The 16,442-nt window shown below is 39.4% G+C and overlaps 1 protein-coding gene across 3 annotated transcripts in view; it reads right to left on the bottom strand.

Annotated features, from left to right (window-relative positions):
* The window catches only part of LOC126484906 (protein SCAI), a 104,333-nt gene that overhangs the window by 44,959 nt on the left and 42,932 nt on the right, over window positions 1-16,442 (bottom strand). For all 3 annotated transcript variants that reach the window (XM_050108517.1, XM_050108509.1, XM_050108525.1), the window contains 2 exons: window positions 11,150-11,236; window positions 2,949-3,039 (listed from right to left, as the gene is read on the bottom strand). In XM_050108517.1, the coding sequence (XP_049964474.1) occupies window positions 2,949-3,039; window positions 11,150-11,236 (178 nt within the window). The remainder of the gene's footprint in view (window positions 1-2,948; window positions 3,040-11,149; window positions 11,237-16,442) is intronic.

Here is a 16,442-nt window from a genome sequence, read left to right as displayed (position 1 = left end):
CTTGAGAAGTCAATTTCAGCAACAGTAACAGAATTTTCAAATCCACTACCTTTTTGTTTAAAAATATTATTATTATTATTATTTTGTCTGGCCCTCAAAGCTGTAAGTTCCAGACGCATTTCTTCTTTTACATTTAGGCATGTTCAGTGGATTTAATCTAGAACAATACAATTTTATTTCTAAGTGCAATACTTATAGGGTGTGATTCAAAAGTTTCAAAACTTAACTCAGAACCAGAAATTTATTGGACATTTAAGTACAGGGGACTAAAATTCTTCAAAATATGATCCTTCAGCATCAACACAGTGCTGCCAGCACGTCTTCCACTGTTCATAGCCCTTCTGGAAGGCCTCGGGTATCATGTTGTCAAGGACTCTCGTCGAAACCTGCTGGATGGCGTTGATGGAGTTGAATTGCTTCCCTTTTAGGCCTGTCTTGATACGGGGGAAAGAAGAAAAAGTCACCTGGAGCCAAGTTGGAGCTGTAGTGTGGCTGCGGCAGTGTTGTCACGTTGAACTTGACCAAAACTTCAGCGGTGGCGCATGACGTGTGAGCGGGTGCTTTGTTGTGGTGGAGAATCCAATCACCGTTGATCGCTGGGTGGATGCGGTGAACTCGATCCCACAAGGGCAGAGCACTCTGGTGTAAAAGTCACCTGTGACAGTCTGTCCACAAGCAACAAACTCCACTCCTTGTGAATCACTCCTTTACCATAAAAAATCAGCATACACTTCACACACGACTTACCCATGCGAGTTTTCTCAAGCTTCGGCAAGGAAGCAGTGTACCATTCTGAGCTTTGACACTTCGACTCAGGATCGTACTTGTAGTCCCAGGTCTCATCACCAATAACCACTTTCTCCAGAAGATTCAGATTAACATTCAACCATTGGAGTATTTCCTGGAAATCAGTCATGCACCGTTTCTTCTGATCCACCGAGAAAACTTTTGGCACCAGTTTGGCGCACGCTTTTCACATAATCAAATTCTCCATCATAATCCTCCACACCATACTCTGAGTTCCAGTACATTGGCAATTGATCTAGTACTAAGAGGATGGTCATTGTTTAATAGTTCCTGCACTCTCTCCACATTTTGATCTGTTCTGCTTGATGATGGCCTCCGAGAGCAGTCATCGTCTTCAATATTCCCGTGGCCATCTTTGAAACATTTGTGCCACATGAAAACCATTGCATGGGACATAGCTTCTTCCTTAAAGGCCTCTTGAATCATACCGAGTGTCTCCGTGGCAGTTTTGTTCAGTCACACGCAAAACTTAATCGCATAACGCTGCTCCAAGTGCTGCTCGAGGTCAATGACATGCACTCATGCTGCAAGCAATGCGCACTCTCCAGGGTTGCTGCTCCAAGTGCTGCTTGAGGTCAATGACATGCACTCATGCTGCAAGCAATGCGCACTCTCCAGGGTTCCGGAGGCAACTGCTGCAGCGTCAGTTCGTTCCTTTCAAAAATGGCTCTGAGCACTATGGGACTTAACTTTTGAGGTCATCAATACCCTAGAACTTAGAACTACTTAAACCTAACTAACCTAAGGACATCACACACATCCATGACCGAGGCAGGATTCAAACCTGCAACCGTAGCGGTCGCACGGTTCCAGACTGTAGCGCCTAGAACCGCTTGGCCAGTCCGGCCGGCTCAGTTCGTTCCTGAGACCCCCCAGTACTCCCCCAACTGGCAGAACCAGTCCACATATGCTCCACTACTCAGAAATGAATCAGTCTTGAAACTTCTGAATCACGCCTTGTATAGATTAAAAAACAATTCACAACATAATTTTTACACAAATAAATTACTTTTTATAGTTATTCATTTTCCCAACTGAAATCTGTATTTCCTCTCATCTGGTCATGGGTTACAGATTGCACTGTCACTTCATTTATAAAACATAGGCATATTTTCAAGTCACAATCTTATGTCTCAATGTTTTATATGTGAAGCGTGGCTGCAATCTTTAACCTATGAGCAGATGATAAAAAACAAAGACTTCGGCCAGAAAAATGAGCAACTGTCAGCAGTACTTTATTTATGTAAAAACTGTGACGTGAACTGTTTTCTAATCTACATTACTGCATATAAAAAAAACCTATATATTACAGATTAAATCAATTGAAGATACCTTAATACAATAAAAAATTGTATATTACAGATTACATCCATTGAAGATCCCTTAATGTAAAAGGCAAAACACATCTTGAACAAATAAAATACACTGCAGCAAGAAGAAAGATGTTTGAATTTATAAAACAAATAAAAAATATTTCTTTCTACAAGTTATAAGGTTGTGAACTTATGAGAGTCTTTGCACAGATTAGGCATACTGCCTCTGTGAAACACAGTGACCGACTCATAAAAACGATTTATTGTATCTGCCTCCGGTGGAATCATAACCAGTTTCATATACTGCCAGGTCATGATCAGACAATCTGGTTAAAAAGAAGGAAAGAAAAGGGAAGTAATAAAATACTAGGAAACTAAGCTGCAGATTAGATTAATTTCTGTACACATGATGTTTCAGTATACTATATAATCTATGAAAATTATGTGTGACAGTAGAATAAGACTCTTCCATAAAAAAATAATTTCAGTCACTGACACCATTCGCTGATTTCTGAGAGATCACGATTGCAAGATATGAGACAGGGCAATGGGCATATGTGTTGTTGTACACATGTTAAAAGTTCACAATATCAATCAGGTGAATAATATTAGTACTACCTATAACAAGATACATAACATTAAAAATGGAATCATCTATTGCATGTATACAGCTAAGAAGATTATATTAAGTAAGTGTATTTTAAAAGTTCAGAGTTATAATTTCACCCTCTCAATTTTTTGCATGAAACACTTTGGCAGAATATGGCAAAGTAACATCACTACATTGCAACTATTCCTTGCTGTGCAATCTAAGACTTATGTACTTACCAGTGCATATCTTTTAACTGAATTGCCTTTTTATTGGGGTGATCCACTTCCTTCTTGCTGTTGGTCATAACTCCTCCTAAGTCATAACCCACTGAAAATAAAAAAAAAAAAGGTTGAACTCCAGGCAACTCTTATAACTAAGTAAACATCAACTTTTTAGTTACAAAATTTCAAAATGCTTTGTAGTAGCTCTTCCATGGGACAAAGCTAAATAGGACTGTGAACCACCTATGTTTACATAAAAATACTATACCAATTATTGCTAAAACTACCACAATAAAGAAATGTTTCTGGCCATTTTAGGTAACTGCTGAAAAATTACAAACACAAACAGTTTTTGTCAATTGTGAAGTGGCGTTTACATAACAAAATGGAGTACTTGTGAATTTTTGGATCTGTTTTCACAAATGAAGACACAATATGGTGTATGCTCCTCTGGTCAAAGAGTAATACACACAAAGAACAGCACTTTCTCACTAGTATGCCGTACTGCAGAACAGTGTGAACTGACTGAAGGCCTCAATTATCTGCTTATAGGATACACAGTAGTATTCCTTTGCTAGTTTGTGGAAACATTTTTGTTAGTGACAGGTGAATGTTGACTTACATGCTCTTCTGAAAGTCAACATTTAATTATATTTATGCGATGTAAGCAGGCTTGTTAAGGACTGTACCATAAAAGAGTTTCAACTCATCTTTCTTCCACTATGAGTCTCTTGGTGTTGACTTGATCAACAGATCAGCAAATCAATGAAAGAGACTGGGACTCTTTGCTTCAGTACACATAGACAGACATCAAAACATGCACAGAACCCAGTTGTGATTTTGATGCCTCACACTGTGAAACATTTCCATTCTTCTTCACAAAAATTCAAGTTCAACACATGCAAATCACTAATATAACACTTGACGAAAGATGTTGGACTTCATTTCAAACACATGGAGAATCATGATTAAACAGAGGCATACAATTTAGATAGGCCCATAATGTGACACATGTAAAGCTCATCATAGGCTTTATTTCATGGCAGTGCTGAACTTAATACAGAAGGATGAAAATGACAAGAACGTGAAAATAAATAATTTTGGAGTATTTCTGGAGGCCGAGAAGGAAGGAACATTAGGATGTAACATATGGATGACAAGAGGTCATCAGATACAGTTCTGAAGTGAGAACCAAACTATCATCAGGCTTCTACTTAAAATGCATTTAAACAACTTATCCAAGACTACACAGATAGTGTGTTGCAGAAAATGTCAGATTTCTTCATTCAATACATACTCTTGTTGAACGCCAGTACAGTACGTCAGAGGACAAAATTAACGTGTATTTTATTTCAGTCTTTACTGGCGGATTGGATAAATTTAATTGATGTGACTTTACTGAAAAATATATAAGTGGGGGAGGAAGGGAGAGGGAAAGTGGGTGGCAGACAGAGAGGTGAGAGGAGGCAAAAATTAGGAAGGTGAGGGGAGAGAAAAAGAAAAGGGGGGAGGAGTGTTTAGACTTGCCAACATAGCAATGGAGAAACTTGAGAGTAACAAACAAATGCAGACAGGAGGGAGCTGTGAAATTGCATATGTCACAGGTAAGAAACTGGAAAAAGAAAATATTGACAATGATTATGATTCAATGTTGTAGAAACAGACATTGTACAACTGAAATATTTTTTTACATTTTGCAATGTTCTTACAAAAATGTAAACAGCCTATTCCAAAATGGAAGACGGTGGTGATTATCTGTCAAAGAGAAGTTCAATCAGTTTTATGACACAATTTCCAGTGAGCAGTCATAATGTTTTGTCGACGCCACTCAAAATATGTGTCATTAAGACATGGTGCATTAATTAGTGCTACATTACTTAGCATGAAATTTGTTGTTATATGTCTACCATGTCAATGACATTCCTAGATTTGGTGGAAGCCACATTATATGTACGAGGGTTGCCCAGAAAATAATGCACCACTTTTTTTTTTCCTGCGACAATTCTTTATTGAACATAATGAAAATTACACACATGAAAGAATGGTGTTTTATCTACACATCCTATTTTTCCATGCAATCTTCATCTCATTCTATGGCCTTCTTCCAGCACAAATCAAGGGTGTGTACGTCCTGTCGGTATCTATCCTTGTCCTAGTGGCAGAGCCAGTGCTACACTGTGTGAATCACTTCCTCATCGTCCTCAAAACTTCTTCCAGAATGGCATCCTTTAATAGCCCAAACAAGTGGAAGTCAGAGGGAGCTGTAGAGTGGATGAGCTAACACTGTCCATTCCTATTTTGTGACGTGTTCAGCAGTCAACAGACTTATCGTATTACAGCAAAACATTCCTGGGTCGCTGTGGTGCCGGAAATGCGTCTTGAGTTTCTTTAATGCGTTGACATATGCTTCTGAATTAATGGTACTGTCTCTTGGCATCACATCAATGAGAATCACACCTTCACAGTCCCAGAATATGGTGATCATGGCCTTACAGGCGGGAGCAGTTGCTTTGAATATTTTCTTCTGTGGGGACTGGGAATGGCGCCATTCCATTGAATGGTGAACCCAGGTTTCATCACCTGACACAATTTGGGACAAGAAGGCCTCTCCCTAACTTCAAAATGTTGCAACAAAACAACACAAATGTTTTTTCTGTGTGATTTGTGATCGACCGTTAAGACACCGCAGGACCGACCTTGCACACACTTTTGAATATCCAAGAGTGTGGATAATTGCATCCACAATTCCTTTGCTGACTGATGGATGCAACGCCAACTGCCGAGTCGTAACGCGTCTCTCCTCATATCCTCGCTGCAACATGTCAGGTGTGACAGCCTCAGATGGTCTCCCACACTGCTGCTGCAAATCGTAAAGCTCTGCCAAACTGCTTTCTGATGGCCTCACCCGCCGTGCCCAGCGACTAACTGCACTTCTGTTGACGAAAGTGGCTTTCCCATCAATGCCACAGGGAAAGTGATGGATGCTTTTCCTGACAGCCAACACACATCTGTAATAATACAAATTGGTTGCACTGTTCCTGTCATACGATCAACCCCGCATGCTCGATGGAATTTCCAGAAAGGAGACTTGACGAAGTTTTCAATGGAACTGGATAACACCATTTGCTGGATACCTCCATCACATAAGAATTATCAATGCTTCATTGGTGCAGTAACAGCAGCAGCTAAAAAGTATATGCCAAGAGGATACCGAAAAGAATATGTTCCAGGATAGAATGATGAAAGTGGAACACTGTACCAACACTTACAGCAAAGTGGTGACCCAGAGATAGCTACAGAACTACAGTCCAGCTTGGATATATCGCAGAGGCAGAAATGGGCAGAGACAGTCAAAAATATGGACTTTACCCACTCGAGCAGTAAAGCATGGAGTCTTCTGAGAAAACTGGGAGGAAGTGCACCAGCATGCAGAAAAATTTCCGAAGTGACACCAGACCAAATTGCTTCCCACATCATTACTACCTCAAGAGTGCCTCCTGACAAGAAACATACAAGACATATCAGATGACAGATCAGATGACAGCTTCATGACTGAAAAAGATGGCATCTCCCTTATCTGAGTATACCCATCCGTTCACAGTTTCAGACACTGACTCTGGAGTGAAGGACCTCAAACCTCTTAAGGCGCCTGGATTCGATGGTATCTATCCAGAATTCCTGATCCATATGGGAGGAAAAGCTAAGAAATGGCTGGCAGAATTCTTCACTGACATCCTGCTGACTGGTCAACTTCCATTGGAATTTAAAAAGGTGAAGATAATATCTGTTCTGAAACCTGGCAAACCCAGCAACATGGTAGAAAGCTATCGCCCCATTGCCCTACGTAGCTGCTGCTACAAGCATTTTGAAAGGCTAGTATATAACAGAATAAGTAGCGCTATCCTAGAGAACATTCCAGTTGATCAGGCAGGCTTCAGACCAGGGCATAGCTGCTGCAAACAAGTATTGTCTCTCACATCCTTCATAGAGTCAGGGTACCAAATGAAGGAGAAAACATCTGTGGTGTTTGTTGACCTAACTGCCACCTTCGACACTATGTGGAGGGAAGGCCATATCTACAAATTTCTCTGCATCATACCCTGCAGAACAATGGCTCGACTGATTAACAGCATGCTAAGCATTTGGAAGTTCCAGGTAATCACTGGAAGCAACATAAGTAAGGAGAGGAAGCTGAACATCGGATTGCCTCAAGGATCAGTTCTCTCACCACTACTGTTCAACCTATATCTATCTGATCTACCAGACACTTCGTACAGAAGATACTGCTGTGCCGATGTCCTGGCTCTAGATGTTAAGACACCAGGAAATGAAGATAACAGAAGAGATTCTAACCAATGACCTGTCTGCATTACATAATTACTTCAAAATCTGGAGACTCCAACTCGGTGTGAGTAAAACAGAAGTGTGTCGCTTCCATTTAAATAATTGGTTGGCGAACATAAAACTGGAAGTAAGTTTCAGAAGCAGAATTCTTCATCATAATTGGAGCCCAAAATATCTTGGTGTCATTCTGGACCATACACTATGCTTCAAACAACACCATCTTAACTTAGCTCAAAAGTTGAGGACTCAAAACAACATACTCCATGAGCTATGCAGAACTACCTGGGGATCTTCAGCAACCACCCTGCATTCTTCAGCTCTGGGCTTGGTGTACTCAAGTGCTGAATATTGTGCACCTGTTTGGATGAACAGTCATCATACAATTCTCGTCGCCACCCAGCTGAATACGACAACACACGTAATATCTGGCGCAATCAGATCTACACCAGTTTATTGGCTTCCAGTGTTAACCGGTATAATGCCTCCTGATCTGCACAGATGCACTGCCCTTATGAGAGAATTCCACAAGATCTCCAGGAATTCTAACCTACCCGTGCATAGCGACCTACCACTATTAATTCGTAAAAAGACTGAAATCGCGCCATCCAAATCTGTGATTGCTAAGGATTTTAAACCTCTTGAAGAATGGAAAGATCGGTGGGAAGCAGTGACAGATGTGCACCTGCATAACAACTTCCAAGTGGATTTGACCTACCATGCAAGACCTGGACTACACTCAACAGAATCCGTAACGGCCCTGACTGATGCACGGATGCTCTCTATAAGTGGAAGAAGCGGCCTAATCCAGCCTGCGACTGCGGGGCTCCATACCAGACTGTTCACATTGTTAGTGAATGCAGGATTCGAGCCTATCACAGTGCTGAAGAGAACTTCCTGCCAGCAACTCCAGATGCAGTGCACTGGATTGAAGGACTGGATATTCAGTTGTAAAGACAAACTTAACTTTCTTGTGTGTGTCAGTATGTTCATATGTATATGTAATTTAATTTTATGATATGTCTGTATTAGCCATACGCTAAATAAGTAACGTTGACAGCAGATGCTCCATGGACTTTGCAGAAGCGTTTGTGAATATTCCCCACAGTTTCTTTCTTTGCAGTGAGAAATTCAATGATGGGACATTGCTTGTGATGTACATTACCTACAAATGCCATTCTGAAACTGTCCTGCAACTGCCTGAAGTTACAGAAACTTCACATGCTCACTCAGAAGACTTCAAATAATATATATGTAACATTTTGCATTCGAAGCATTGTTTTCGGCTGAGAGAAAAAAAAAAAATAAATAAATAAATAAAATGTGGTGCATTACTTTCTGGACAACCCTCGTATGCAACAAAATCTACAAAGTAACATAATATAATATATGCAAACAAATGAGGAAGTCCCCTTAAAAATACTGGAACTGTCTGATTAGCGTATCGACTTTGGACATCATTTTTCTCACACCATGTATCTAATGACTGGACAACTACAATTGGTTTGTGTGACAAAGGTGGACAAGGACACTCAGCACATTACTGCTAATGCAGTGGAAACACTCTTGTTTCAGTATACTTAATTTTTGCAAGGTTTAGTACTGATCATAAACCTTTTCAAATTACAGGGTAGGAAGCTGACTCGAAATACACATTTTGTCTGAAAAAAAGCTAGATGTAATAAAAGAAATGATGTAAGATGGTAGTTTCTGTCTGTTAATACTGGCTTGATATTAACACAAATTTGAAAAAGACTACTGTACTTTTAATTTCTTGTGTAACATATAGTATAGAAATAGTACCTGTGCATACACATTATGTGATCACAAGTATCTGGACATCCCTATGTAATGCGGAATTGACCACTAAGTGTCATGAGAAGTGATCTGCCAGCACAAAACAAGGTGGGATGTATTGTACATTCAGTAGAAAAGCCATAACAGCCAACTAGATCAGTCAGGAGAGCTCAGTGACTTCAAAAATGGGGTAGTCATTGGATGTCAACTGAATGACAAATCCATCAGGCACATTTAAACCCTTCTACAGCTGTACAAGTTGACTGCTGGAGATGTGACTTGAAGTGGAAACACAAAAGGGCAAACTACAGCTAAACCAAGAAAAGGCAGACTTTGTGCAGACCAGGGGCCATCAAACACTGTGCAAGGAGGCTGTAAAAAAGCATATTAAATCACCAGAAGGAATCACTCAGAGTTACAAAGTGCTATCAGCAATCCAGCTAGCACAATGTGTGTTAGACATTTAAAAATAATGGGGTATACTGGTTGATTAGCTCCTAATAAGCCACACATTTCTGCAGTCAATGTTAAGCAGTACTTAAGGCCATGTAAAGAGCAATGCCACTAGACAGTACATGGCTTGAAACAAATGATTTGGAGTGACGACTCACACTATACCCTGTGGCAATCCAATGGAAGAGTGTGGGTTTCGGTTTGGCAAACATATGGAGAACATAGCCTGCCATCAAGAACAGTGGCAACAATCTCCATATCTACATATATACTCCACTAGCCACCAAGCAGTGCATGGCAGAGGGCACTATTTGTGCCAAAGTCATATTCCCCCGCCCCCCTCTGTTCCACTTGTGGATTGCGCGTGGGAAAAACGACTGTCTGAATGTCTCAGTATGAGCTCTAATTTCCATTATCTTTGAGTGGTGATCATTGCGCGATTTGAAAGTTGGTGGTAATAACATATGCTCGACATCCTCAGCGAAGGTCAGAGTTTGGAATTTAGTGAGCAGCCCCTTCCATTTAGCGCGTCGTCTGTCTGCAAGTGTGTCCCACTTCAAACTTTCTACGAGATTTTTAATGCTCTTGCGATGGCTAAATGTACCAGTCATGAATCTTGCTGCTCTCCATTGGACCTTCTCAATATCTTGAATCAGACCCAACTGGTAAGCATCCCATACAGACAAACAATACTCTAAGGCTGGACGAACTAAAGTATTGTAAGCAATTTCCTTTGTTGAAGGACTGCATCGCTTCAGGATTCCACCAATAAATTGCAATCTAGAGTTTGCCTTACCCGTTACTTGTGTAATCTGGTTATTCCATTTGAGATCATTTCGAATAGTCACATCATTGATTTGTTCATAACTTTCATGTGATACTACTTTCCTGTAGACTACAGCATCATCAGCAAACAGTCCAATGACACTGTCAATACCATCAACCAGATCGTTTATGTAAATCGTAAAAAGCAACAAACCTATTATGCTGCCCTGGGGCACACCTGATGTTACGCTTGTTTCTGTTGAAGTCTCCCTATTCAGGACAACATACTGCTCTCTATCTGTCAGAAAACTTTCTATCCAACTGCATATGTCATGAAGTACAGAGGAGGTAATGTTACACTATACAGCTGTTTTTGCCCTTAGGGTGTGGCTCTCTTATTGAGCTTAAGAAAACACTAAATAGGGAATGGTATGAGCACATTTCACAGCACTGTCTAATGCATACAGTACAGGAACAGTTTGGCGATGATGATTGTTTCTATAATATGGCAATGTATCCTGTCATAAAGCAACATCTGTGAGGACAATAACATTCCTGCAATTAAATGGCCTGCCCAGAGTCCCAATCTGAAGCCAATGGCAGCTTAGGATGAGTTAGAGCATCAACTTCTCTCCAGACCTCAGCTTCTAACATCATCACTACCTTCTTTGGTTTTGGCCCTTGAGGAAAAATGGCCTGCCATTCCTTTAGAGGCAGACACCTCATTGAAAGAATACTCAGTAAGAGTTCAAGCTGTCATAAAGATGGTAGATATACCTTACATTAATGTCCACTAATAGATGTCCAGATACTCTTCATCAGATAGCACAATCACTCAGAATAGTTATATTATTACTTACTGTCCTCGGGATGTTTAACTGATGAGAAGCATCCATCTGCAGAAATGTACAGCAGCAGTGCTCCATTTGGTGGTAGCTCTTTAAACCCTGGAAGAACACCACTTCTAAATGACCTGACATGAACTACGAAACATCCTTAATGGCCAACTCATAATAGAAAAATGAAGGCATGTAATAAAGTTTATCAGTATATTAACTGGTGTGGAAACATGCAATTAGTGTAAACTAAGAAGACCAATCCTATCCTTTAAGAGACCCACCCACATTATGTGGTAACAATGCCGCAGTCATCTCATTAACATTCACTCCAGTAATTGTTCTGTCCAAATCTGTTACTGTAACAAGAAAAGAGTGGCGGAGCTACAACGAGTAAAAAGAAGTTGATGATGTGTAGCAATGTACATCAAATTTTTAAGTTTAAAAATTGGAAACAAATGACAAATTGAATGAAATTTTGCAATTTACACAATTTCATAAAGAACCATTTAAATATATTCATAAACAAAAACTAGCTTAACACAGAACTTAAGCTGCCTCTTCCTTTTTATATTTTTTGATACAGCCTATACCTGTAAGTTAACCCACAAATTGTGAACTCAATACCACTGAAAATTCAGACTGGTTAAGCTGCTTTATACACAAGGCAGTAATAAACAACTTTTTTTAACTAACAAAAATGAGGAGAGGCAACACTATCTACAGCTGATTGATGCCCCCCCCCCCCCCACCCCCACCCACCCACACACACACAAACAAACAAACAAACAAAAATCGACCTCAGTAAAGCTGATTAATTGTGAGCGATTGGGCAGACTAACAGAATTGGGTGGAGAGGAAGATACTGCGTTAACCAAAAGGGCAAAAGATGTATGTGGCAAAACGTGGGTGGGGACACAATGAAAGACATGTGGCTCTTAGAAACAGTAGCATAAAAAGCACAAAAAAGAAGATATCTACAAAATGGAGGAGCACTACAATATTGCAATTGTTGGGAGGGAGAAAACTTTGAGTGATTAGGTAGTGTTACAGTGTCACTTTTTGGGTGTCTGTCTGGTTTGTGTGTGTGTGTGTGTGTGTGTGTGTGTGTGTGTGTGCAGGCGTGCACGTGCCTGCGCGCATACCTAAATCAGAAAAAGAGCAGTAATTTTAAAGCTCTCTGTTGTTGCATATTTTTACGTATCAATCAGCTACAGCTGCATGGTCACATTTCCTAATTTTTGGATACTGTTTCAAACCTCGAATTACTGTTAATGTAACAAAAATTTATTTTCATCACTGTAACACACTGTATTCCCATTCACTGTGATGGCTGACAGTGTGTTTCAAATATTCATTTCCAGAAAAGAACCTGCACAAATCTGCCACTTAGTGAAAAGGAATGTGCAGAAATTAGTTTGAATTCTTCCATAAGAATGTCAACATTTGTCTCAGAACTTTCACTTTATATATCACCTATCACTTTCATAAAGAATATTTAATTTGAAAACTATGTTAACACCTACATGCTCCAAAGTCATACATTCACTCAGTTTAGCTTCAGCACTGTAGTTTGCTTACCATATGGTAAAAAATTGTTTATCAAACCTTCCGCTGAAGATTTTAACTGTGCAAAGTTCGGTACTTAATTATAAAAGCTTTACGGTACAATTTTCAAACCTCAAAGCATAGCCTTATATTCTGTAGAGAAATCATATTCTGATACTTTCTGTTAGATTAACACTTTGCGGTCTAGCTGCGAGCTACGCACGCAGTCCCTGCAGTAAGCGTTGCCGACGAGTGGCGAGCTATGCTCGCAGTGAAGTAAAAAATGCACAGATAACAAACTACAGGCTATACTCGCAGTTCGTGTGCTTCGTCATGCAGCTTGATGTTTTAGTTATGAGAAAAATCCACAAGAGAAATGTTCGTGTCTTTACCTTTTGACATATCCATGTGAAAGCAGTGCTGGCAAGATGTCTCAGTACAGATGATCGCTTATGGATAAAGAAATTTTGGAGGTTTTATTCAATGATTCGGGGTCTGAAGAAGAATTTTGTGACGATTCTGAAGATGACAGAAATATTGCAGGTAATTATAACATATTTACTGAAATTTCGATTTTGTGACATGTTGTAATATGTACGAAAAAGTAGGCGGCTTGTATACTTTTGTTATTTATATTTCCTGTAACATATTTTAGACTTCTAACAATAATACAGTTTATACAGCTGTGTATATGACTTCTTTATTTACAGAAGAAGAGCTTCAGAAGGATATTGGCATGACGTCTCAATAGGAAACATGCCCAGCAGATCGCGAATAAAATATAGGCTGTATAAAAATAAACAATTTTGGCCAGTGTTGTGTAATAACCGGCCATGAAGGCAGGGGAGCAACAAGTAGGACAGAACCCTTCGACTGTATGCGACAGACTAACTGGGTGACATTTTGGAAGAAAAATTCCTCCAACTGACAACAAAGCGAGGACGTGCTGATCATGTAAAATGTGTGGTGACAAGGCTAAAAAAGGGGAAAAGGAAAGAAACGACATACTACTGTCCTATGTGTGGTGTTGTTTTCTGCATGACAGAATGCTTTGAACTATGTCACACGAAAGCCAATTACGTATAGAAATGATTTATAAAAAATAGTAATGTAATATAGATGCGTACTGTGATTTTCTTTATAAATACCTTTCAGTTTGTTTTTACAAAACATAAACAAGTGTAATATTCTTTCTGCTTACAATAAATCCTACTACAAAACTTTATTTACCTTGTTTCAGCTAAAAACTTGTGATAACAGTGTAAATTTAAGTGAAGTTGGTAACTACAATGTGTTACTTTATTTTAAAGTTTAAAGTACAGTGGTAAAACACAAAAAGTCTGCAATGATTTATCTGTAACCATTCCCAAATTATGATTTTTTGAAAAACAACAAGAAACCACAGTCTTGTGCTAGAATGTCGTACTAAGTACCAGACCTTAAAGTGTTAAAGCTGAGTGCTACAGTAGGACTTTACCTGGAACCTTGCCTTTCATGGGCAATGTTCATACTAACTCAGCTATCCAGATCTGTCTCACAGCTTCAATTCTGCCAGTACCTCTCTCCACTTTCACATCTTGGAAGAGGGGTGCTAGCAAAACTGAAGTTGTGAGGCACGTCATCAATTGTGCCTGAATGATGCTCAGTAGAAGAATTGCCCACCGAAGGCCAGGTTCTATTCCTGTTTCAAAACAGCACACACACTGATGTAGACTGAAAGATTTACTAAGGAACCAAAATCTTTCAGGCTACACAATTTTTTCTTCCCTGTCTTTGTGAAAAGGTCATCCACCAAGTTTTTTTCTCTTTCTTTTTTAGAACAGCAATAGGTGTGGTCAACAAGTACCTTCCCTTCCAACAGATTAACATGGCTTTTCTTTGGTGTTGGTGACTGGGAAGGACATGCAGAGTCCAAACTGAATTGATGTATCCAATTTTGCTTTTGCAATGATGAAACACACTTCTGATTACAATAATGAGTAAGAGGGACACCATCATACACCTGTACAATTGCTGAATTTCCTAACGGACCTCAATCCTCATTCCATCATGTCCAAGTATCAGCATCTATTGTGTGGGAATGTGTTTTGAGGGTGAGCCCTGTAAACCATTTCGCAATTGAATAATTTAATGCAAAGCATTTCCATTGCACAGCTGCTTCAACATTTCATAGGATGTATAATGGATTTCTATAGAGAGCAAAAATTAAAAACAACATAATTATTTAACTACATTTTCTGCAGGATAGAAGTTCCTGTCAAGCATTCTCTTGGAACTGCTGCTGTCAAAAAATATGTACACATTTCAATTTTATTTTAGCAACTCTGGGCACTCCTTCCTACTTTTTTAGGCAGTGGTTTATTACAACACACATTTTAGAAAGATAACATAGTACATCCTCATTATCCATGGATTTGTCTGTAATTTTGGAGACACATGTTACTCCATCATTTTCTACAGCCTCTCTGCATTTAATTATCATCTATGACCATTCCAAGATCAGTGGTGACGAAAAGCCTACTTGAATTTGACGCTCAATTGCTAGAACTTTGATGCCGCAGTTCTCTAAGGAGAACTCGTATTGTCATTTGACCTTTATACCGTATCAATGGTCAGAAATATGCAACTGTATATGTTACATTTCCAACGAGAAAGAAATTATTCATCTTTCAGGGATTTATGGATAACATAAAGGTGCATCTCAACTACTTTTCATTAAATTTCTGTCAATATAATGCTCATAAAAGGTCTTCATGAACATCAAACACTGAAGAGAAAGTTTTCATTTAACTAGCCATATCAAATTTAGATAAAATCCCAAGCTTTCATTGACCGCCTCCATCATCATGTAAGGGGATATCTGACAGTTGTGAAACTTGTGAGACTGCCATTTTTATGCACACAGAACCGCATTCGATCAGCTGGATTATGTCACAGAGCTGGCACATGCTGAGCTGGTGTCTTCTAAATCCATAGACTACATTGGTGCTTAAAGACCAGCATTACTTGCAGCGTCATCACTCACATCAGGCGGTAAGCTAGGAGAAGTCTTCCTGTATGATCTTTCTTTATCAAGTGCAGCACTATTCCACATACTGCCCTGCGTACAGCCAGTGTTTATATTAAAATTGTTATCACAAAGTCTAATTTCCACTTTGTCCCTAACAACACAGTCTCCATTCTGCCTGAGCCAGAATTCTCAATTTTCAAATAAAATCTTGTATTTATGTAACAGGCTATGCTGGAACACTACCAGTTTTTCAAAATTCCTCTATTTAAGCTGATGTCTTTATAGACTGTCCATTTTAAACTACTGCTATGCTTACAAGGAATATTATAAATCCCTAGAACTCCAGACCAAGATAATCTTAAAAATGTTGCAACATCTCTTTAATTTTTCTGGTTGGCCAGATGACTGGTCTTATTCCTTGACAGTTTAGGAATCTACCTGTCTTACTTTTTGTTGTATCATAGAATGGAAGCCACACTACGTGTTGGTCCTCCTGGTTTGGCTGAACACCATAGCATCTTGGTTTCCTCAATACCATTGACCTAATATCGCAGACCAAATGCTCGTTCCTTCTGAACACTATTTACAGTTGATTACTCTTGGAGCTGTGGTTCTCCTTGTTCAAAATTGTCCTGAGTCCTGGCCTGTGTATTAGAGTGTTAGCATAGCTTTCTCTGAGCCTGATAATGGAAGCTTTCAATACAGAAAATGACCAAGTTCATCTGGTTTCCTTTCAACCAACATATCTAAGGAAGGAAA

This window comes from Schistocerca serialis, chromosome 1 (genome assembly GCF_023864345.2).
Source record: "Schistocerca serialis cubense isolate TAMUIC-IGC-003099 chromosome 1, iqSchSeri2.2, whole genome shotgun sequence".
Lineage (NCBI taxonomy): Eukaryota > Metazoa > Arthropoda > Insecta > Orthoptera > Acrididae > Schistocerca > Schistocerca serialis.
This window is presented reverse-complemented; position numbering and strand designations above follow the sequence as displayed.